Raw genomic sequence first — 23,207 nt, 5'->3', positions numbered from 1 at the left:
TTATACAAGGTATGCAGGGGTGCATGAGGTACCTCGTATTGAGGGTTGAGCAGATATGAAGCTTCCCTGCCCCGCTGTTTTGCAGGTTTCGGGCAAATCTTTCCCTCGGCAGCAAATTTATGAATGAAGACGACCGACCGACAGCGAGCATGTTTGCAAAGTTTCCAACAATCCTCGACGTTCGATTGTTTGGCTGGGAATACAATGGGTGTTAATAATATTTCACTTATTTATCTTCGCATGATGTAGGTTAAAGTAAGAACACCATAGGTGCCAAACCTATGTATATGCATGGCTAGCAGGGGAGGCAGGGATAGTTAGACACAATCCTGTGAAACAAATCTAACATATTGCTTGTAATATTTACTGATTAATGAAGAGAAAAATTGGGGGTTTGCCTGCCCACCCTGCCACCCCAGGTTCGTTGCCTATGAAACACGGATATCATATTGCCTTATATGGAGTGGATTCGTACACCTCATGCTCACTGTCAAGTTACCAAGCATGAACCCAAGTGTCTTCCATTATATGGGGCTTGTTTAACAGGAATTATCCATTTGTCCACTAAAGGGGTTCATGGCTTCACAAATACAACAAATCAAACATAGTGTTTAGTCTTATGCATATTAAATGTGGACCAGGCATTATAGTTTAAAGTGGAATCATCATTTGTTTTACTTCTAAGTTTTAAAAATATTTTCCAACCTAAACTGGATAGCATAGTATGTCGTGCAGACAATAACAGAGATTCAATTACGTTGTGACGCGTCAATGTACATTGTGTTGTAACAATGAAGTCACATGTATTCCATTATTTAACAAACAATCCCCATTATGATGTGTACCGATGCAACAATGGGAAACAATCACAATGGAGTTCTAGAAAGTTTGAATCAATCGTTCACTTTATTATGAGGTGACAAATGGAATTATTCCAGAGTTGTTTCTCATGAAATACAATCTGCTTGTCTAGCATGAAAGGAATCAATGTCAGTATAAAGTTGTACCTACAGTAGTGTTGTGGCATTATAAACTTTGTTAGCTACAGTAGTGTTGTGGCATTATAAACTTTGTTGGCTACAGTAGTGTTGTGGCATTATAAACTTTGTTAGCTACAGTAGTGTTGTGGCATTATAAACTTTGTTAGCTACAGTAGTGTTGTGGCATTATAAACTTTGTTAGCTACAGTAAGGTTGTGGCATTATAAACTTTGTTAGCTACAGTAGTGTTGTGGCATTATAAACTTTGTTAGCTACAGTAGTGTTGTGGCATTTAAACATTGTTAGCTACAGTAGTGTTGTGGCATTATAAACTTTGTTAGCTACAGTTGTGTTGTGGTATTATAAACTTTGTTAGCTACAGGAATGTTGTGGCATTATAAACTTTGTTAGCTACAGTAGGGTTGTGGCATTATAAACTTTGTTAGCTACAGTAGTGTTGTGGCATTATAAACTTTGTTAGCTACAGTAGTGTTGTGGCATTATAAACTTTGTTAGCTACAGTAGTGTTGTGGCATTATAAACTTTGTTAGCTACAGTAGTGTTGTGGCATTATAAACTTTGTTAGCTACAGTAGTGTTGTGGCATTATAAACTTTGTTAGCTACAGTAGTGTTGTGGCATTATAAACTTTGTTAGCTACAGTAGTGTTGTGGCATTATAAACTTTGTTAGCTACAGTAGTGTTGTGGTATTATAAACTATGTTAGCCACAATAGTGTTGTGGCATTATAAACTTTTAGGGATGTGCTGAAGTCGTAAAAGCTCGGGTTCGCCGAGCGCCGAGCTTCAACGAAAAGCTCGGCACGAGCCCGAGCACCTATGACGTCATTAAGGAGAAAGGCGTACGAGAATGCGTTCCTATTGTTAAAAAGACCTCTCGTTTCGTAATATATCTATTCTACTTTATGCGGTTAATTAAGACTAATATTACATTGTTGATACTAAACTAGAAACGTCTTTTTAATAAATGAAACATTGGTGTAAGTTTTACGCATGTCCATCGTGGATAATGTAACGATTATTTACGTCAGAATAACTTTGATAAACCATTACGATTGTTACATTACAAACGAGATTGTTACAAAACAATCGTGTTTTATTCGCTTCCATACGATCTGTAGTTTGTGTATAATTTTTGTTTCTGATGATTAGTTTAAATGCAGGTAAATCGCGATTATGTGAATTTTAATTGCTGCAAATATAAAAGCGAGGAGCGACGCTATCAGTAAATTGGAACCAACAGAAATTGTAATATGATATTACAAAGTATTGTCCCGGTCGAGCTATGGGCACATTCTTCCCGATTGTTATATTATGAAACGTCATAATAAATAGTTATGTTGTAATAGGACAAGTGACGTAATAATTAAATAAAACATGTTCCAATTCCCAGCGTAGGAATGTTATATTGAATGCAACGCGTGTTTTAGCACTTTCTGTCTGGGTGTGTGTTTGCGGAAATGGGGCCTGTCATGATAACAAAACAGCCCCCCTGGTCGCAGCAGTTTATATTATTCCATTATAAAGATACGGAAACATTGGGCGCTCGTGTAATTCGACACCTGCTGTAATTTGATATCGACAAATTCGCTCAAGTTGCGATTCGTTACTTGCAAGAGAGCAAATTCACAACGAACGAAAAATAATTAAAGAGAAAGCAACGTTGACTAGTCTCGTTATCTTTTAGTAGCTTCACTTTTTTCATTTTCTAATATTTTTTGGTCTCGTGTGCAACATTATAGCAACAGGCACTTGGCCCAGATTTCAGCCGAGCGTCAAAAAAAAAGAGAAGCTCGGGCACAAGCTTTTAAGTTCGGGGTCGGCTCGGCACATCTCTATAAACTTTGTTAGCTACAATAGTGTTGTGTTTTAACAGAAATCCTATTTAACAGAAATACTATTTATTTAACAGAGATCCGTCAGCATTAAACATAGTTTAAGCTACAGTTGTGTTGTGACATTATAAATTTTGTTGCTGTGTAAGAGTTGCTTCTCTGTATGTAAGTTGTAAAATGGAATCAACTGAACATGATTTTATACAAGATGAGGTTGGTGAGGAGGAAAAGAATCTTGCACAACAGTTGAAGGATTTGTGTGATTCTGATGGGAAAGAAATGCCAGGAACTAAACTTAGAGCAGCTCGAATATTATATCACCTTGCCAATATTTATGAGTTGAAACCTAACCATAAAAAGTTGAACATGACACGTAGTGCAGCTCTGTATAACGCTGCTATTGTGAGGGATCCAAAGAATCAAATATTTAAGGATGAACTTAAAGCTTTGTGCTCAGCAGTTCTGAAGAAAGCTTATGCTGCAAACCGTGACGCTGATTTGATTGTTTTAGCGTCAACAGTGAAAACCAAACTCCAGGAGTTTCGAAAAGATTTTGGCAAAAAAATTAATCAGCTTGAAATAATCCCGTATGGTTTAGAAGATGATGAACTAATTGAACTACAAAGGAAAAAAGTTTTAGATGTTAAACACCTTCAACAAGAAGTTACAAGAAGTTACACTGAGTTAATGAGGTTTATTTCTGATGAATGCATCGAGATTATGGGAAGACCACCATGCAAATATGCTGTAGTTGGATTGGGTTCCTTGGCACGATCGGAAATTACTCTGTACTCAGATTTCGAACACATTATTGTCCTTGATAATGATGTTGCTAAGATGGAAGATCGGGAGATGATCATGAAGTACTTCAGATGGTTCACCACAATCTTCAACACTGTCTTAATCAACCTCGGAGAAACCGCGATCAACTGTGTTGCAATTCCAAGTATAAACCCCAGGTATAGAGACTGGTTTACAGACATTGTTACACCAAATGGGGTAACGTTTGATGGGATGGCACCCCACGCTTGCATACGCCCACTTGGACGACCAGCGACTAAAAACAAACCTTGGAACACTGAATTTATTAAACCAGTTGATGAAATGGTCCTATACTTGGACAGTGATGAACAAGTAAAGCAAGGATACCATGTGGCTGAAGTTTTATCCAAGGCTTGCTTTGTAGCTGGTGATGAAGCAATTTGTGCTGAATATCAAGAAAAAGCTTATCGACGTATTAAAGAGCATGATAAAGAAAATGGCTTTTCGATTGTATACAAACGAATGGAGGAAATTTTAAAAATTTTTAACTTTATTAATCTGCTGTTTAATACACAATTGGGTTTGCAAAACTTTAACATAAAGAGAGCAATCTACAGAGGTGCAACGCTCTTTATTTCATACATCGGTCGATTACATTCACTACAAGCATCATGTTGCTTTGATGTCATTAATGAGTTAGAAAAAGGCAAATGCAGTGAAGAGGCGGCGCATCAATTCCGGTTCATGGTGGCAGTGACTTGTGAGGTTCGCGCAAAACTTTATCATTTAAAGGAACAACAAGATGATGTTTTTATGGAGGATTCTCGATTTGAAGATCTTACCCCGGGTTTGATTAAAATTGTTGGAAAACAAAGCTTGGTTTCTTTGATGGAAACAATAATGATTGTACAGGGATTGAAAATACCAGATAATGATAAATGGCAATCAGAAATGATTATTTTGGGGAAGGATGTGAGGCATACAGTGCTTGCTTTATATACACTTCACTTGCATGAAGATTTGGTTGAACTGATGAAACAAATAGTTTCCTCATCCCAAGCTGACATTCTATTTCCTCTTCAGGCTGTTGAAGTTGCATTTAAAAGCAAGGAATATGATCTGGTTATCGAAATATGTTCAAACGTTAACCAATCTAAGCTTACAGCCAATCAGAAATTTGAATATAAAGTTTACGAGTTGGCCAGCATTGTAAATCGATCATACAACAAGGAGACAAAATCTTATGAAGGTTCAAGATCCGAAGTTAATGACAAGGTCAAGGAATTGAAAGAAATGGCAGGAACTGTTAAACCAGAAAGCATAAATATGAACTTGATATTAAAAACAGACTACGATAGCTTGAAGGTAGCGGAAACTAATGAACCAAGCATTTCTTGGGTTTATACTGTTAAAATATACTCTGATACATTAATGTTGCTTTACAATGGTAAGATTCCAAACACAAACACTTCCAGCATTCATGCAGTTTGGGAACAGGTTTTAAAATTGATGTGTCATGACACAAGCGATACAGTTAAAACTGAAACACTGTGCGTATATGCTGAATTTTTGATGAAAAATGATCAATACACAGAAGCATTTAATATACTGGATCAGGCGAAACAAACATTGCAACCGTACAAGATTACAACAACATATATGCACATGCATTTGTATAATATATGCAGCTTGCTACCATGATACCAACAGATATTATGAGGCATTGATATGTTACTTGGAATATGCGAGAATCTGTAAGAAACTTAAGAAACCAATACCTGATGATGATAAACGAGAGATAAAAAATACTTTTTACCGATTCATATCCCATCATCCCATGAATTTGTGTGAATCTGCTGCAACACTGATAAAAAATGGAAAACCTACAGAAGCATTGAAACTACTGGATGAAGCCAAACAATTGATGCAACCGTACAAGAATACAACCACAGTGGCGCACGGGCTACTATATACTGTATATGAAGTTTGCTACCGTAATACTGGCAGATATTACGAGGCATTGATATGTTACTTGGAATATGCGAGAATCTGTAAGAAACTTAAGAAACCAATACCTGATGATGATAAACGAGAGATAAAAAATACTTTTTACCGATTCATATCCCATCATCCCATGAATTTGTGTGAATCTGCTGCAACACTGATAAAAAATGGAAAACCTACAGAAGCATTGAAACTACTGGATGAAGCCAAACAATTGATGCAACCGTACAAGAATACAACCACAGTGGCGCACAGGCTACTATATACTGTATATGAAGTTTGCTACCGTAATACTGGCAGATATTACGAGGCATTGATATGTTGGTTGGAATTTGTGAGAATCTGTAAGAAACTTAACAAACCAATACGTGATGATGATAAACGAGATATGAAAGAATACTTTTCACCGATTCATATCCCATCATCCTATGAAGTTGTGTGAATCTGCTGATAACACTGATAAAAAATGGAAAACTCACAGAAGCATTGAAACTACTGGATGAAGCCAAACAAATGATGCAACCGTACAAGAATACAACCACAGTGGCGCACAGGCTACTATATCATGTATATGAAGTTTGCTACCGTAATACTGGCAGATATTACGAGGCATTGATATGTTGGTTGGAATTTGTGAGAATCTGTAAGAAACTTAACAAACCAATACGTGATGATGATAAACGAGATATGAAAGAAACTTTTCACCGATTCATATTCCGTCATCCTATGAAGTTGTGTGAATCTGCGATAACACTGATAAACAATGGAAAACTCACAAAAGCATTGAAACTACTGGATGAGGCCAAACAAATGATGCAACCGTACAAGCTTACAACAACATTGGTGCAAATGCGAATATATCACGCATATGCAATTTACTACCATGATACTGATAGATATTACGAGGCTTTGATTTGTTGGTTACAATGTGCCAGAATCGGCAAGAAATTTATGCATAAAATACTTGATGCCAAAACTAAAGATATAAAAATTTTGTTTCACAAGTTTTTATCCTCCAATAATTTGTAAACCTTCTCAACCAAATTAATGTATAAGCATACGATAACACATTCGGTTATTTTTTTTCTGCTTTTATTTGTAGATTACTAGTGTAGACTGTCGTGGCAGTAAACATTATTATGCATTTGCGTTATGTTAAATGTGTGATTAATAATTGTGTATTAAACATGTATTAAATTGTGATTTACATTGATATTGATGTTTTAAATATATTAAGACACCAAGTTAGTTAGCAAACCATTATGACGTCACACCCACATTAATAAACACTATTCAAAATGTTCTAGATTCTAGAATATCGTTTGTTTGAGCATACAGATAATTATGACATCACACTCACCGTAATAAAGATAGTTTCCTTTCTTCCGAATTTTCATTCATGATCCGAATATCGTATTTCTTGGTATCGGGAAAAAGCTCACATAACGGCGGGGCAAGGGTTCTCCAGAACCGGCCGTGGTCTAATTTATCCTCAAGGTCTCCGTACACAGCAGTTCGATCGCTCGTATAACCGTAGTCCTAGAATCACTGAGCAGCGTTTTCACACTTTGCAAACTTTAAATTTGTTTTTGAGTCAAGTTTTCTTCAATTTACAAAAAAAAACTGACATTTTGATTTTCCCAGTTGTGTTGTTTTGGGCAAGTAAAATGGCGGCTAATTTGTCATTACGTAACAATGGGTTGTTCTACGAGTTTCTGTGTTTTTTAACAACAAATGGGGAGTTATATACCAACAATGAAATACATGACAGGAGCACGGTCATATTTGGGTCATATATATTAAAAAGTAAATTTATTGGAGGTGTTAGCGTCTAGGGAAATATCATTATCACGACCAAGTGGTTTCATGAGAATAAAATCTCCAGTATTTTACTGATCTCATAAAATAAGTCGTAACAGCAAGTGTCAACATTGACTAGTTAGGAATTATTGCAATGGTTTGTATGTGACGTCACAATCATTACTGACGTCATTGTATCAACTTACATGACGTAATCAATAATGACGTCATCAACAACTTGCAATTCACTCAACGGCTTCGCTTTACCAACTTTCAATCTTCGCAAAGAATAGAAATCATTTAAAATATTTATTATAGAAACAACATATCAAACTGATACATTGCACATCTATGATGTCATAATAACCATTATGACGTCGTGGCCTCGGAAATAAAAGTGTCACGCACCAGTGATCACAGTAAATCGGCCAATCAGCTACTGCCACGTCATAAAATAACAAACAAAGAAATATTTGCCCCACCAAGTGGTAGAAAGTGCAAAACATTAACATAAAAATTTCAAAACAATGAACATTGTGACATCATCTATGGCAAAGTGACATCATCAACAAACTCTTGTTCGGACAATAACATTAATTATGACATCATAAACAAGTAAACGAAACAATATCTCGTTAGTTCATCACCAATTGATGACATCATAATAGGTATTATGATATTGCACTAAAGTAGCACCGAATAAATATGAGGTTAAAATTCACCCTTAGTGGGTGGGGGTTGTTCACTATTGGTGTCGCTTGACACTTTAGTGGGTGGGGGTTGTTCACTTACAGTGTCGCTTGACACTTCAACGGGTGGGGGTTGTACATTATTGGTGTCGCTTGACACATCAGCGGGGACGTCAATCTCCTCGAGCATAATTTCACCTGTAAACAAAATTTCCAGGTTTATATGTTGTGTGTGTGTGTGTTCTTGGGAGCAAGACACTTAACTTGCTCCAACCCAGTGGTCATCACTTACCCGCTTTATGTAACTTACTTATCCTCGCTTGGCCGGGCAACAAAGTTGTTATAACACGGGTCTTCTGTTTCATACACCTCGTGCCCGCTTACTAGTTACCAAGTATGTAACTTTGTGAGTGATTATTTTTCTGCACAAACATTTTTCCAACTTACGCAGTGGTTTGAGATGATTGGAAAGAAAAAGACGAAGCTCCCCCGCATCCCGGATCAAATCCCTGATGATCCCTCCTTCTTTAGTGAAAAGGAACATCGCTGGGATGTTGACGATTGTTTCGTCGTCTCCTGCCATCGCAAACGGGGAACTCCCTTCAAATGATGAGTCAGCAACATTGTCTGTGATGTCATAAAACATTACTTTGCATTATTTCGAGAGATTCTATCTAGAGCCAACTGAGGCAGTTTATAGACACTCAATAATAGAGATTCCATTCTATAAGGGTGAGGTCTTCAGTAAGGCACACCTGAGACCTGGGATGTGGGTATATTACCCCAACACCCAGGGTGCTACCATCTAGACCCCACTGGGGCAGTTTATAGACACTCAATAATATAGATTCCATTCTATAAGGGTGAGGTCTTCAGTGAGGCACGCCTGAGATGTAGGTCTATTACCCCAACACCCAGGGTGCTACCATCTAGACCCCATTACCCCAACACCCAGGGTGCTACCATCTAGACCCCATTACCCCAACACCCAGGGTGCTACCATCTAGACCCCATTACCCCAACACCCAGGGTGCTACCATCTAGACCCCATTACCCCAACACCCAGGGTGCTACCATCTAGACCCCATTACCCAACACCCAGGGTGCTACCATCTAGACCCCATTACCCCAACACCCATGGTGCTACCATCTAGACCCCATTACCCCAACACCCAGGGTGCTACCATCTAGACCCCATTACCCCAACACCCAGGGTGCTACCATCTAGACCCCATTACCCCAACACCCATGGTGCTACCATCTAGACCCCATTACCCCAACACCCAGGGTGCTACCATCTAGACCCCATTACCCAACACCCAGGGTGCTACCATCTAGACCCCATTACCCCAACACTCACCGGTTATAATAATCCCAACAGCTCCTTGCGATTCCGCCACCTTAGCTTTCTGTACAAACATACAACTTCCACGTTCGGCCACCACAATCTTACCCTTGACCGGGTGTTGGGAGTTAGAACATCCATCAACTGGGTCGGATATTACTGCGTAGCCCGATACCTAAGGATGCAGTTGTTACCACAGTGAGCCTTGAAACCGAAGCCTCCAGTTACGAGGCACACACTGAATCCTAGCCACCACAGTGAGCCTTGAACCCGGGAGCCTCCAGTTACGAGGCACACACTGAATCGTAGCCACCACAGTAAGCCTTGAACCCAGGAGCCTCCAGTTACGAGGCACACACTGAATCGTAGCCACCACAGTGAGCCTTGAACCCGGGAGCCTCCAGTTACGAGGCATACACTGAATCGTAGCCACCACAGTGAGCCTTGAACCTGGGAGCCTCCAGTTACAACACACACTTACCCCTCCTTCAATTGAATCGAAACTGGGACCAAACTGTGCTGGTTGGGCCCGTAGTGCAAGAGATCCTTTGTACGGTCTACTAAGTATTTGTATGTACAGTGGGTTTTGTGGAGCTTCAGCTTTCTTGGATAATTCCATCATCTCATGCATGAACATCGTGCCTTCCTGGGGGTGGTTTAGTGGGTGTAAGTTGTTTAGCTATATATACATATAAACAATCACCCACAAGTAACATACGTGGTAACTTGTAAGGGGGCACGAGGTGTATGAAGCAGAACGTACATGTTATGATTGTCGTTGCCCCACCATGTGAGAATATAAATTACATAACTACTACCTATGAATCTATATAAGGCTTATAAACAGTCGGTGGTGGGGCAACTAATCTAAAGTAAAATGCGCTAAGATATGAACGCACCGTAGCATCTCTTGGTGTAGAAGCCATGTTGTGGTGTTGTACAAGTTGGATCTTCCCATCCTTCAACACAACCATTGTTATCCCCATCCTTTTAAGGATCGCGATGTGTTGTTGGTTGTTTGGGATCAACTCAGATGCTTTGAGGGTTCGGGGGCCGACCCATTGGGTGGGTGAGGGGGTGGGGTTGTTGGGGCTGGAATAAAGGGGTGTGTTAGATGAGGTGGGGTAAAAGAGGGGTAGGGTGTGGCAGTGTACTTGGGGTAACATATTAAAAAATATCCTTTTTTTTAATGCCAACTATAAACTACCCTTGGCCACTTAAAATATACAATATATACTATATTGTTGTTACCAGGCATATTATACTTGTTTTGTAAAACATCTCTATTGCCATTTATCTTGGTACCAACATTTCACAAATAAATGCTACAATAGCATTTTATTATTTTATTTTTACACTCTACGAGAGTTCTTGGGTTAACCCACAACACCAATATTATGCCCCACAAATATATGATGTCCCCTTAATTAACCCATACACCCACCACTGCGTTGGCTGCTTCACGTTAATCGCATCAACTTTAACAGTGCTGCGCAACTCGTGGATTGACCTCAAGTTTCCGCTCTTAACGTAATCAGAATTAGAACATGACCGGTCAACACTGGACAACGTGAACTTGGTTTTCGTCTGGAAACAGTGGAATTATTTATGCTGAAGAAGACTAGATTATAGAAGAGGTTATACGACATGTTATGTAAAATTAGAGCCCAGATATTGGATGCTAAACTCATGTTGAGCAGATGTTTCAAACTATGTTGATTATCAATGCTGAAGAAAACTCAAATCACGGTTAGAAAATACGGGATATTATGCGTTAACGGTGTCCATCCTATCCCACAGTAATATGACATTTGATGTGAAACTAGAACCCAGATATTGGATGCTAAATGAAGGGGTAACAGCTTAAAACAGGTGTGCTAAAATATTTGTCACCCCTGTTTCAAAACTCAGGGTAACATGTTACCCTAAGCACCCATAACATTATCTCTATATTTATGATGTAATATATAGGATTATGACATCACAACCGACCTTATTATGAGGCGACAGTAGCGATAGTTTGAGAGGTAGCAGATGCGCCTCAGTGGTTAACACATAGTTATCGATGTTGATTCCTAGATCCTCTGAGGATGATGAGAAAAGTAAGTAAAGATATTTAAACATCTCGGCGAGGAAGTAAGAATCCATGCGGTCCTCGTGGGTGAATGTACGGACATCCTGTAGTAGGGGGCGTAAATATGTTATCGCATTAAAGACATAAGTTGTTGCATTAAACTGACCGTCTGTTTGTGCCGTTAAATGGAAACAACACATCAATAAGTAACAACAACAGACACAACAAGCACAACAACAACAACACACCTTAATCCCAGCGTACCCGCATTCCACCCTCGCTCGACTCTCAAGGTTTTCCAAAATTGTTTTCCCAACTTGTAGGTAGTATGGGTCGCCTGTTGCCTGGTAACGTGATGATGTCATTAGTTGTGATGACATTACTACATATATAGCATGGTAAACTTAAATATAAGATTTTAAAATCCTGAGAAGCTAGAAATTAAAGTTGCTACAAAGCTCATTAGTTGTGATGTCATGATTACATAACTAATACGAATGCACACTATGGTAAACTACATAGCCAAGCTAAACTTTTAAATTCATGGTTAGCCACTGGGTTGGAATAATTGTCCACACACCCACAATGGTGGCAGCCTCAAGTTTTGAACCCATTACCTCTCAGTGCCTATACTTAACAATACACTTACATATCCCTTATTATAACTTACCTTGTATAGTAGGTAGGTACTTTCAGCGAACTCAGGACGAAGGGGATACTGCCCCCAATGTACATCGAACGAGGTGGTGAAAGCTTCAGGGAGGAAAGTATGACGAGTGAATACTTGGTACAAGAGTTCGTGCGTCTCGATGGCTGATTTTAAATCTCCTTTCAATACCTGGGGTGTAATGGTTGTGTAAGTGGGTGCATGGAGTGTATGGTGGACACATATTAAACATAGAGAACATTTCCCTCATGAAATGACACTTTGGACACATAAGGTACATGTAGCACATATGACACCTTGGACACATATGGCGCATTTAACATACACACATTACAGACACTTGGACACAAATGACACAGCGGACACAAATGGCACTCATTGAACATTGGACACGTATAACACAAATGATACATTTGACACCATGGACACATATAACACATCAAACACAGCACCTGTAGTCCAGGCCAGAATGCGGATAGTGCGTCGATGAAGTTCCTTGCTGCCGTGGTTGGTTTGTGCATCAACACGTCGATCATCATCGGGCCTTGTGCTACGTATTGCTTGATGGCCTGTAGGGGGGTTGAATGTAACTTATTGATGGCCTGTAGGGGGGTTGAATGTAACTTATTTATTTCAAAAAAACCAACAGTCTATAAAACATTACACCTAGAAGCAACAACCTTACCTGATAATGCGTATTAAACCTGTGTAGATAAGTGTCATCACCCAACAATATATAAGCTTTCAATAAATATTCGTAATATGAATCTATGCCGGCTCCTATTCCACTTTCTTTCCTGTGATGTCATAATATACATTGTTATGTATAAGAACACCATTGTAATATAATTGCTATATATAAGATTAATGCTCATGAAGACGAACCTTGTAACGAAATAAGTCATGACCAAGTTCCATGAAATACTTACAATCTATTTAGATGATTTCTTTCTCTAACCCCTACACCCCCCTAACCCCTACACCCCCCTAACCCCCCCCCCTCCTCTAACCCCTACACCCCTCTAACCCCTAACCCCCCTAACCCCAACAACCCCCACCCACCTAACCCACTCCCCGTTCTCGACATTAAGTACGGTCCCCATAAGATCGGACGATCGTTGTCTCCTCGACCACAAATAATCCATGGCTTCGCGTGCTCGATCCTCGTACACCGGGTCGCCTGCAATATTAACAATGCAATGTTATGTTTAAAACATATAGTTACAATGTTTGAATATTATAATTATACTGCATACTGGGCACCTGAAATAAAATTAACAAATGTTTTTGAAAAATTTAAAAAAAATAATAATTAAACAAATCCACTGTAAGCAAAAGTTTCCCAAAATATATTTAATGATTGTAGAAACAACGTTTCGATATAATCGGATGATTTCATTGTTTGGTAACAATTAAACAATTATCATCACGAGAACAATGGAAGTAATTATGATTCAACAATGGTGATTGTTATAAAATGTTACGGCATCTATATACCTATATATACCTATACCAATGGATAATATTATGAGTGTGAAAGAGATCTTGTGGCAATTGCTTGTTTTGTGATCTTAAAGGACCAACATTTCATCTGCCATAAGTCAAGACATCACCAGGGTTTGCTGTTAAGTGTTTTGCCCATGGACAGATACGCCAAGCATTGGCCCTCTTTCACACTTATAATACACCCGGCACCAACGTACATAGAGTAACCTCCACAATAATATCTGTATAACATCATCACCTGTAAATCTAGATAATGCCGACATCTCCAGTATAGTCGTCCCAGCGCACGCAGTGCAAGTGTCGCGATCTTTCAATCGACGAACGGATCCGGTTGATAAGTTTATCTGTAATATAATGGTCGTCAATATTTTCTGGCATGCATAAATATCGAAGTAATAAAAAAGCCAATAGTCTATTTCATGTTGTTAAGGTCTTTAACAAGACTATTTATAGACAAGCATAAACCTAACTTGTGCTTATCCTCACATGGGGGGGGGTCAAAACAGTTACCACGTATGTAACTTTGTGGGTGATTGTTTTTATACATGACTGATAATTTGGACAACCCATCTATGAACAAATTATAACCATGCATCGTAATATACATATATATGACATCACAATGCCCTTACACGACTCATAGGCATCCCTGTTGATGTATTAAACGCTGGTAACAACCTGTCACCAAGCTCCTTAGCCATCCTAAGTAATGAACCATTATACCACTTCATCCGGTTGTGACTTTCCTGGAGTTCTAATGCAGCTGAGTGACCACCAAGTAAACCCCTGCATGCATAGGCGTAAATAGGGGGTGGTATGGGGTGGCATTTCGACCCAGATTTTGAAACAGGGGTGACATCATAATATGTTTTAACATCCTAGTTTTACTGGTATGGACAGCTAGGGTGTCATTTGGAAGAAATAGACTCGATCCTAAACAAGTCAAATTTGAAGCAACTACAAAACTCAGTGCTCACAAAATAATAAATAAACAACATAAATCTAAGATTTTCGTTAAATGATAAACTTAGTTCTACAAAGTCAACAACATTTAAACATTACAATCTTGAACCAAATATCTTCAATGTGTTTTTTGTTTAGGTTATTTCCTTCAGATAATTTATTAAAATATTAAAAATACTCCTTAAAAAAATATTAATCCAATAATATAGAATAAAATATATATTATATAATTAAACAGCTCTTATGATAGAAATGGTGATTTTTTTACACCATTGTTTCATCTGCCATACGGGAAGACATCACCAATGTGTTCATGATTCAGGATATATTACCAAATGGCGGATGCGATGTTGGTGTGATATTTGTTTGTGGTTATGCATGTATGGAGAATTTAAATGTTGATAAGCTAAAATTTTACCATGTTGTAACAACATTTACGTATCCACATCACATCCATTACCTTATATATACCTTACACCACTTTACTTAAATACAAGACATAACCACCCCACTTATAAACCCCCTATAACCCCCCTCACCCCAGCATCCTTATATTCGTCTCAAACACAGACACGAGAAGATCAGCGTTCAACGACACATCGCGTTCCACTCGACGCACGGCCACCTCGAACTCATCGTGCAACCCAAGCAGCGCAAGCGTGTCCAACGTGTCAACAAGGGTCAACGAGAAACTGAAACAAAAATACTTTATGGGAAATTTTCTTTATATGATTTTTTTTTAGAAAATTGGAAAACAGTTAACAAAGTAGGACACAGCACAATACAACAGAAGTTTAAAATGTGCAATTTATAAGTAACAAATCAGAAACTGCAAAACATGCTGGAAATTGAATTCACAATTAACAAAAGGAACGAGACGTCAAATAAACAATGAATATTAGAAATATAAAGATGTAACAACATAGATACAATATATACAACCATAGAAACAACATACTTCCCCAGCGTATCATCAATGTCGCCCCTTGAAGGCGTAACACCCCGTATTCGACCCTTGCATGCGATCGGCATCAACTCATCTGCGGGGTATGCGTTGGTCATATAAGCGTTGTATGCGTGGTTGAACATCTCAAGGACTTTGTCTCTGTGGGGTGGGGGTTATATTGGTAATATAGCTATTTAGCATGAATATCTTGTCCTAGTTGTGTGAAAAAAATAAAACCTGATTATTCTGACCTAAAAAGACAACAACAGTTGAGAGGTTGGGGTTAACATATATATTTATGTGCAATGTTGGGCAACTTTGGCCTAAGTTTCCACATCTCAAGTGCATAACTATACAGCTTTGAACTTCTGTTCCTTTGATCTACAGAGGAATCGCTCTAACCAAGTTGGCAGATGGCAGTTCCTGACAAGGTCTCACCAAACTATAGTAAGCAACCAAAAGTTTTAAATAAAACCGTTCGTACACCTGTATATCTTGCACGATGGCTTTGCTCCATAAACTGAGCAATTTGTTTGCGACCTCAAGCCAAATAGCAATATATACAGAGAGTAGCGATAAAGCCACAAACCCATAAACAGCCCCACCTGAGTTCGAGCCTCTGCGTTGAAGCGATCGCCTTTGGCCCCAACCCTTGCCCGGATAAACACATGACTGATAGGAAGCATGAGACCCACACATACGGGGGGAACCTGTACAACCTTAGTACCTGAACCATTCTGCTGTATGAGGTGGAAACCACCTTTATTATTAACTTACTGCGTTTATATCGGCTCTAGTTTGTGTGATTATCCTATACCTAAGAAATAAGCAGAAATTTGTGATTAATAAATGAATGACCATGAATTGTCTCTTAGGCAAGAACTTAATACAAGTAAAGGTAAAACAACATTGTTTATAACACGCTCATGGATGAACATACTCTACATGAATGTATTTACCCAACAAAACCAAAACAAGCGGATTTTTAAGAATATACAGCAACACACTATACAAGTTGTAAATATAATTGGACCTAGTGAAGAATCCTCCCCCAACCTGTCTAACTCCTATAAACATCAAACTAATACGTAAGAGTCGGAGAGAGAGTCGGAGAATTCTTCACTGCCACAATAAACGTTATAAACTGCTTTTACACTCCAATTCAAACCAAATATATCCAAAGTAAGAGTTCACAAATAATCAAGTTACCAATTGAAACATTAATTTAACTAATATTTACAGTTATTTTAGCTTCTTTTAAATATTTACTCCAAAAATAAAACAAAAGCTTTTCATCTCTGACAAGCATAACAATCCACGAAGCGAATTTCCACGATTGGGGTGTGGGGACGAAATAATTACACGCGTTTGGTGGCCAGTGATTTTCATTTTGGTAAAAGTTTTATTGAACATTAAATAAAATATGTTTTTGCATAAACAATTACTGGAAGATACATAATTAGCAATAAAACATCAAATTAATTAAATTAGAATGTTTATAACACACCCCAGATTCGCTTGCTTATTTTGTAATTACGCCACCCAAAAGACTGCTCTACGGCAATATCTTGTGACCAAAATTTTCTAATACAAATAACACTAGTTGGCGTTAAAAGCACAACATTAAAAATAAACAAATTTAATGTTTTAATTATGTATTTTGACTAGGACGATTATTAACATTATTGTTGTAACGTTTGTTTATTGTTTAGTTATCTTTTAATATTCTTATAACTCCCCTATTAAATTTGCTCTCTTAGAAATTACGCCACTTAGTGACAGGTCCCTATCCCCACCGTGCGATTGAATATTTTTAGCATGACCAACTACTAGATGTCGCTGCCGAGCATACGTAATTTTAAATGGGGAGTAGCGAATTTAATCATTATTTCATCCCCAAAACACAAAATATGTCAATGTGAAGTCAATGAAAGTCATAATTAATACACAAACACTAACTTTTCGCAAGAAAAACAGCCCAAAATTCACATTTCAGTGTTTAATCATAACAAACAAATAAACATATTAATTTTAATAAAAATAAACCAACATACAATTACAACAAATTCATAATTAAAAACTTAATTCGAACACCCAAACCCTATACTGTCTACTACCCACGTCTAATATATTTACGTTTATTATGTAAACAAACATGCAATTTGGTAAACAACAGTAAATAAACAAATAAAAACAAACTGCATTAACTATTTATCGCTTAAAATACATAACCTGCTACCTACAGTTGCTCACAAACAAACAAAAACACAACATAAACCGAAAAGAAATTCCCCTTATAAAGCACGAGTGTCAACTTCACATGAAGTATTGATTACAGTTTGTTTTGACGCATAGGAATAGCTGTCTATATATAATGTTGTACAGCCAACATTTACGCATACTGTGGTGGTAAATAATCTATAAATGTATAGATAAGTATGTCTAAACAATAACAAACACCACCAACAACCTAACTCGTGTATACTTAGAAATTTTTGTTTGAAATTAGTTTTAGAATATTTAAATCCTACAAATTAATTTTGAAGGCAATTTGTTTTCATTTTTCTGCAAAACAAGCTTTATTTTTCTATATATTCAATGTCGATAAAACATTTATTTCTAATTCTTGTTCGCAGACCAGATCATTATTATATTTGAAGGAATTGTTAATTTGTTCAAAATGTCAAACACTGCGGAAAGTTCAACAACCAGAACAACAACAATAACTCTCACAGAAACTAACAATGTGAGTTATTGGGTGATCTAATGCTTAATATGCTAAAATATATAGCTATATTTTTTACGGATAAAAATCTGACCTATTTATCTTGGCGGGGCAATGACATATAACACGGGTGTTCTGTTTCATACACCTCGCCCCTGCTTACGATTTACCACGACATCCATATAAACAGTAAATATTCATTATTAATTTCAGCAAACCGAGGAAGTCCGACTTTCATTACGACAACCGAGACGAAACGTAAACTGGGCAACAGACACCGTTGATAATGAAAATATGGGAAAGAAATCGTCAAAATGTAAGTTACAAGTTGCCTCCATAATTATCACTTTGTACCATATATGTGCCCATAAATAATCTACAGAATATGATGACCGCCCACGCATGATTGTTTACAAAGATGCATCAAGCGGCGAGCCAAATATACTTAAAATATGCAAGAGAAAATTGTAAGGTTGTAAAAATGCACAAGTGATATATGTCAAGTCATATACCCTCATGATATCGACAATAATCGGGACCAACCATAAATACTATATATATACAACCAATATAAACCCACCAACCCCCTAACCCCACCAGGTTGTTGTATCTACAAGAAACCGCGCACTGTGGGTGAAAGTTCATCAGAAAGCGAGGATTCTGACGACGAACGAAACCCGTACGAGAAGTCGAAGAAAAAGTCACATAAACATAATAAAGAATGTGAACACGGTGATTAAGCTTGTGTTAATTAATTAAAAGTTTTTATTGTAATTACTCTGAATAGGATCGTATAAGTAAACTGGAAGTCGTCAAACATACCTGGAAAATAAAAACAATATTAAAATTGATAAATGCAACTGTTTTATCCTTTTTTAAGCAGCAGTTTGGGAGAAATACTGGATATATAACACCACATGCTGTATTTAGTTGTTTGAAATGTAGTGGCATAAACTGCAAAAGCTTTTAAGTTTATACTTAATGTGGTAAATATTCTATAAATGCATATAAGTACATCTAAATTGCCTATCTAACCCATCTACTGTTGTAATTTGTTATATAAGCCTAATTATTCATATACAAAATGTGAATAAATAACAACAAACACTGAAAGAATTGTTAAGGTTTAAAATGTCGAACACTGCAGAATGGTTATGATTCATGCTAATTGTCGTATTTTTTATGAATGGGTTATATTTAGGTTGTCCAGCCCTGTGGAAATAGAAACACAATTAACATGTATAGTTGTATAGATATTAATTTTCTAAACATTTAATATATTAAATAATAATAAGCCTTCGAGCATAATCTGTCCACAAAACATCAGCATAGTGGCGCCATCCACAGTGTTAGCATGGGTTTGTATAAACCATTATAATAACCATTTATTATACGAAACCTATGTCATACCGACCAATGAAGTTTCACTTTGTATTATTTTCATTGATTGTTCAATTAACATCACAGATCATGCAGCCGAACACACACAGCCCAACCCAACCTAGAATTACAGCGAGCCAATTTGTTATTTCTATCAGTATTTATGTTTTGTATAAATAAATGTTTGTATGAAAAATACAAGGTATTATCATTACATGGTTTGTTGTATGTTTTCATTGTGGAATCCAGGCCAGGGTTGGAGAACCAAGGGATCCTGGGTTCAAATCTAGGCCAGGGTTGGAGAACCAGGGATCCTGGGTTCGAATCCCGGCCAGGGTTGGAGAACCAGGGATCCTGGGTTCGAATCCAGGCCAGGGTTAGAGAACCAGGGATCCTGGGTTCGAATCCAGGCCAGGGTTGGAGAACCAGGGATCCTGGGTTCGAATCCAGGCCAGGCTTGGAGAACCAGGGATCCTAGGTTCGAATCCAAGCCAGGGTTGGAGAACCAGGGATCCTGGGTTTGAATCCAGGCCAGGGTTGGAGAACCAGAGATCCTGGGTTCGAATCCAGGCCAGGGTTGGAGAACCAGGGATCCTGGGTTCGAATCCAGGCCAGGGTTGGAGAACCAGGGATCCTGGGTTCGAATCCAGGCCAGGGTTGGAGAACCAGGGATCCTGGGTTCGAATCCAGGCCAGGGTTGGAGAACCAGGGATCCTAGGTTCGAATCCAAGCCAGGGTTGGAGAACCAGGGATCCTGGGTTTGAATCCAGGCCAGGGTTGGAGAACCAGAGATCCTGGGTTCGAATCCAGGCCAGGGTTGGAGAACCAGGGATCCTGGGTTCGAATCCAGGCCAGGGTTGGAGAACCAGGGATCCTGGGTTCGAATCCAGGCCAGGGTTGGAGAACCAGGGATCCTAGGTTCGAATCCAAGCCAGGGTTGGAGAACCAGGGATCCTGGGTTTGAATCCAGGCCAGGGTTGGAGAACCAGGGATCCTGGGTCCGAAACCAGGCCAGGGTTGGATACCCAGTGATCAAAATCCAGTAGGATTGCAAAAACAAATTAACCATGAAAATAATGCAGAAGTAATTTATTTGTCAAAACTCGCTGTCACGCAGTGTATTGTGGAAATAAAAGCATTAATTTGATGAGCAGTGACGTCCTCAGCATAGCGACGTCATAAGCAGTGACGTCACCGGTCTCTTTGATCTCTAGCACCATCGTGAGGCTACCATTCTTGTGATTTAATAACCACTAAGCGGCGTAGTGTTTGGCTCCACCATGTGTTAAAACTTTAAGAGATTTATTGCCTCTAGATGGCAGTAAAGGTTAGGTTAGAGTTGGGGTCTGGAAAAAGTTTGAATCTGGAAAATAAAGAGCATGATTAAAATACCTTCATAGTTTATGTGGCTGGCGTTGGTGGAAAGCCACTACGGCACGACAAGCCCCCAGCCAATGGTAGTGGGTTTCTACTCTGGTGAGAAACCCTTGCTGGATAGACCTTACCCAAAACAAGGAAAAGAAACCTATGACAAAAAATACAACAGACAAAAATATAACCCATTTATAACTGCATAACACTGAAATATCAACAAACGAAAATTGTTGCAAAACTATTGCCGTGCGCACGCCACCAAGCGCCCACCTGCAAGGAGTCAAAGCCAACAACGGCCCTGCATCACACGTTCGCTTATTGAGAAAACATCTTGGTACCGCGATACTCTCGTCGTATCTTCACACAATATAATATCGTCCGGATGTTACGCATCGCATCGACCGCTACGAAACTGCATCAGGTTGTTACGAACCGCATTGACAGTGACCTAACCGTTGCATCACTGTGCCGGTAGTGACCTAAATATCTAGCGTAGCATCACTGGCGGCGACGTCCACGCAACAACCTGACCGTTAAGTAACTCAATCAAACGGACGTAACCGCACCGAACGCAGGGTCATGACAATGCTCTGACCCACCGTATCGACGTCGTAGCGTAATTGTGACGTGGCCATCGTCCAATCACGCTACATGACGTTTTATTATAATCTATAACTAGGGAATTTGTATTACAAAAGAGATGGAATTAATGAAGTAGACATTGCAGTTTAAAAGTTATTGCGTTCATATATTATACTGCGCGTTGATATTACTCGAGTATATGTGTACCAAGACAGAGTTCTCGCAAAGCAAACCGAGACGATACAAAACCGCCGAGAGATTCTTCACCCAACAGACAAACACCCGGAAGGAATGAACACAACTGATGCTTATTTATCTAATTAATGCAACAATTAAGCTCGTATTTATCTCATTGTTATGTAAGCACTGAAAAGTGCTTAGGGGACATAGCTGGCAACGTTAGACCCAGCAAACGGAAGCTGGCAACACTGTAAGAGTGCACCAGCTAACACAGACACTCATACTTAAACACTAAGCCTAAACCACCTGAAACCGACATCCTGTATCGGCGTCTTTGATCTTCTTTCTTCGCGCGTACACCCTATACTAAGCCTATACACACTTATAGTAGGCCTATACACACTTAAGCCTACAAACACCTCAAACCGAGATCCTTATATTGGCGTCTCCGTCTTTGTTCTTCGTCTGTAAAACAAACAAACATTACTTTATTATTGAACAAAAATCAACACCCCGCGTTAGGTTAAGCGTTGATTAAGTTGAATTTCAAATTGTCATTATTTTCCATATAATAAAAGCTGTTATTTAAAGTTTGCATATAACATGCCAGCTTTTTAATTGCCAACGGTTATTGTTCTAAATATTGTTGTTTAACGAAACTTATTTATATTATAAAAAAACAATAAATAATTATTTTACCTTGCTCTTTATTCTTTGTCTTGGTGGCTCTGTAACAATTGAACGTTAGTGATGTAATAACTACATGCTTATTGCGTCATAATTACCTCCAACAAGGTCATTGCATGTTTCGCCTTCTTCTGTGACGTCACATACCATATTCTGTAAAACAATACCATATTCTGTAAAACAAAGGAAACTTGAAGACTTGAAATTATGACGTAACACATTGAACTTACGAAGCAGGTTCTTCTGTCACGTCATCACTGCTTCTGTGACGTCACATCGTTGATGTTCCTAGAAAAGAGCTTATGTACGTAATAATGTCAATTGTGATTTATACTTTACCAATTCTTTGATCTTCTTGCTTCGCGCTCATAGCGCAAATATAATTAGAATATACAAGTAATGTGCCTTGCGTCGACGCAAAACGCGCATGGGGCCCCATGGAAAAAATCGCGAAACGCACGCGTAGAACAAACCGTATGACGTAGGAAGCGAAACCGACATAGCTATGACGTAATAAACACGGCAAGAAACGAAAAATCGCGGCGATCATGACGTAACTATTGCGAAATTATAAAATTAAACGATTATGACGTAACTATACCAAGACGTTTGCGACGTCATAACGCCGTATACTGTGACGTAATAAAGAACCGACAAGATTCCTGAACTAAAAACAAAATGTTTTAAAA

General features: G+C 38.5%; 2 protein-coding genes and 2 long non-coding RNA genes across 10 annotated transcripts in view; 1 reads left to right on the top strand and 3 right to left on the bottom strand.

The window, feature by feature from the left end:
• The window catches only part of LOC113475537, a 5,177-nt gene extending 4,010 nt beyond the window's left edge, over window positions 1-1,167 (bottom strand). Inside the window, exon 1 of the long non-coding RNA XR_003397284.1 lies at window positions 1,008-1,167. This is a non-coding gene — a long non-coding RNA (uncharacterized LOC113475537). The remainder of the gene's footprint in view (window positions 1-1,007) is intronic.
• Window positions 1,168-7,382: 6,215 nt separating this feature from the next.
• On the bottom strand, window positions 7,383-16,428 carry LOC100179038 (ER degradation-enhancing alpha-mannosidase-like protein 3). Of its 6 annotated transcripts, none has more exons than XM_026839743.1 (19): window positions 16,196-16,428; window positions 15,603-15,749; window positions 15,184-15,336; window positions 14,314-14,467; window positions 13,920-14,025; window positions 13,238-13,355; window positions 12,861-12,972; window positions 12,628-12,777; window positions 12,179-12,346; window positions 11,757-11,852; window positions 11,427-11,612; window positions 10,879-11,021; window positions 10,589-10,594; window positions 10,334-10,529; window positions 9,916-10,080; window positions 9,450-9,609; window positions 8,522-8,716; window positions 8,231-8,287; window positions 7,383-8,188 (listed from the first exon to the last, which is right to left on the bottom strand). In XM_026839743.1, the coding sequence occupies exons 1-19, from the start codon at window positions 16,324-16,326 to the stop codon at window positions 8,112-8,114; spliced, it is 2,520 nt and encodes an 839-aa protein (XP_026695544.1). In that variant the 5' UTR covers window positions 16,327-16,428; the 3' UTR covers window positions 7,383-8,111. The 6 variants fall into 6 exon arrangements, with proteins under 6 accessions (XP_026695544.1, XP_026695545.1, XP_026695540.1 ...); XM_026839744.1 differs by having other exon boundaries at window positions 8,537-8,716; XM_026839739.1 differs by having other exon boundaries at window positions 7,383-8,287.
• A 1,777-nt stretch (window positions 16,429-18,205) lies between these two features.
• LOC100178267 (E3 ubiquitin-protein ligase PPP1R11-like) lies at window positions 18,206-19,909 on the top strand. Its single transcript, XM_002130021.5, has 4 exons — window positions 18,206-18,336; window positions 18,529-18,631; window positions 18,916-19,047; window positions 19,783-19,909. The coding sequence occupies exons 1-4, from the start codon at window positions 18,271-18,273 to the stop codon at window positions 19,818-19,820; spliced, it is 339 nt and encodes a 112-aa protein (XP_002130057.1). The 5' UTR covers window positions 18,206-18,270; the 3' UTR covers window positions 19,821-19,909.
• A 982-nt stretch (window positions 19,910-20,891) lies between these two features.
• On the bottom strand, window positions 20,892-22,927 carry LOC108950757. Of its 2 annotated transcripts, none has more exons than XR_003397282.1 (5): window positions 22,749-22,927; window positions 22,617-22,671; window positions 22,531-22,559; window positions 22,138-22,296; window positions 20,892-21,058 (listed from the first exon to the last, which is right to left on the bottom strand). It is a non-coding gene; the product is annotated as an uncharacterized LOC108950757 (long non-coding RNA). The 2 variants fall into 2 exon arrangements; XR_001975348.2 differs by lacking the exon at window positions 20,892-21,058 and adding an exon at window positions 21,141-21,517 and having other exon boundaries at window positions 21,549-22,296.
• Between the last annotated feature and the right edge of the window lie 280 nt (window positions 22,928-23,207).

This window comes from Ciona intestinalis, unplaced genomic scaffold, assembly GCF_000224145.3.
Source record: "Ciona intestinalis unplaced genomic scaffold, KH HT000823.1, whole genome shotgun sequence".
NCBI lineage: Eukaryota > Metazoa > Chordata > Ascidiacea > Phlebobranchia > Cionidae > Ciona > Ciona intestinalis.
The sequence above is the reverse complement of the archived record's forward strand: the minus strand, read 5'-3'. Positions and strand labels throughout refer to the sequence as shown.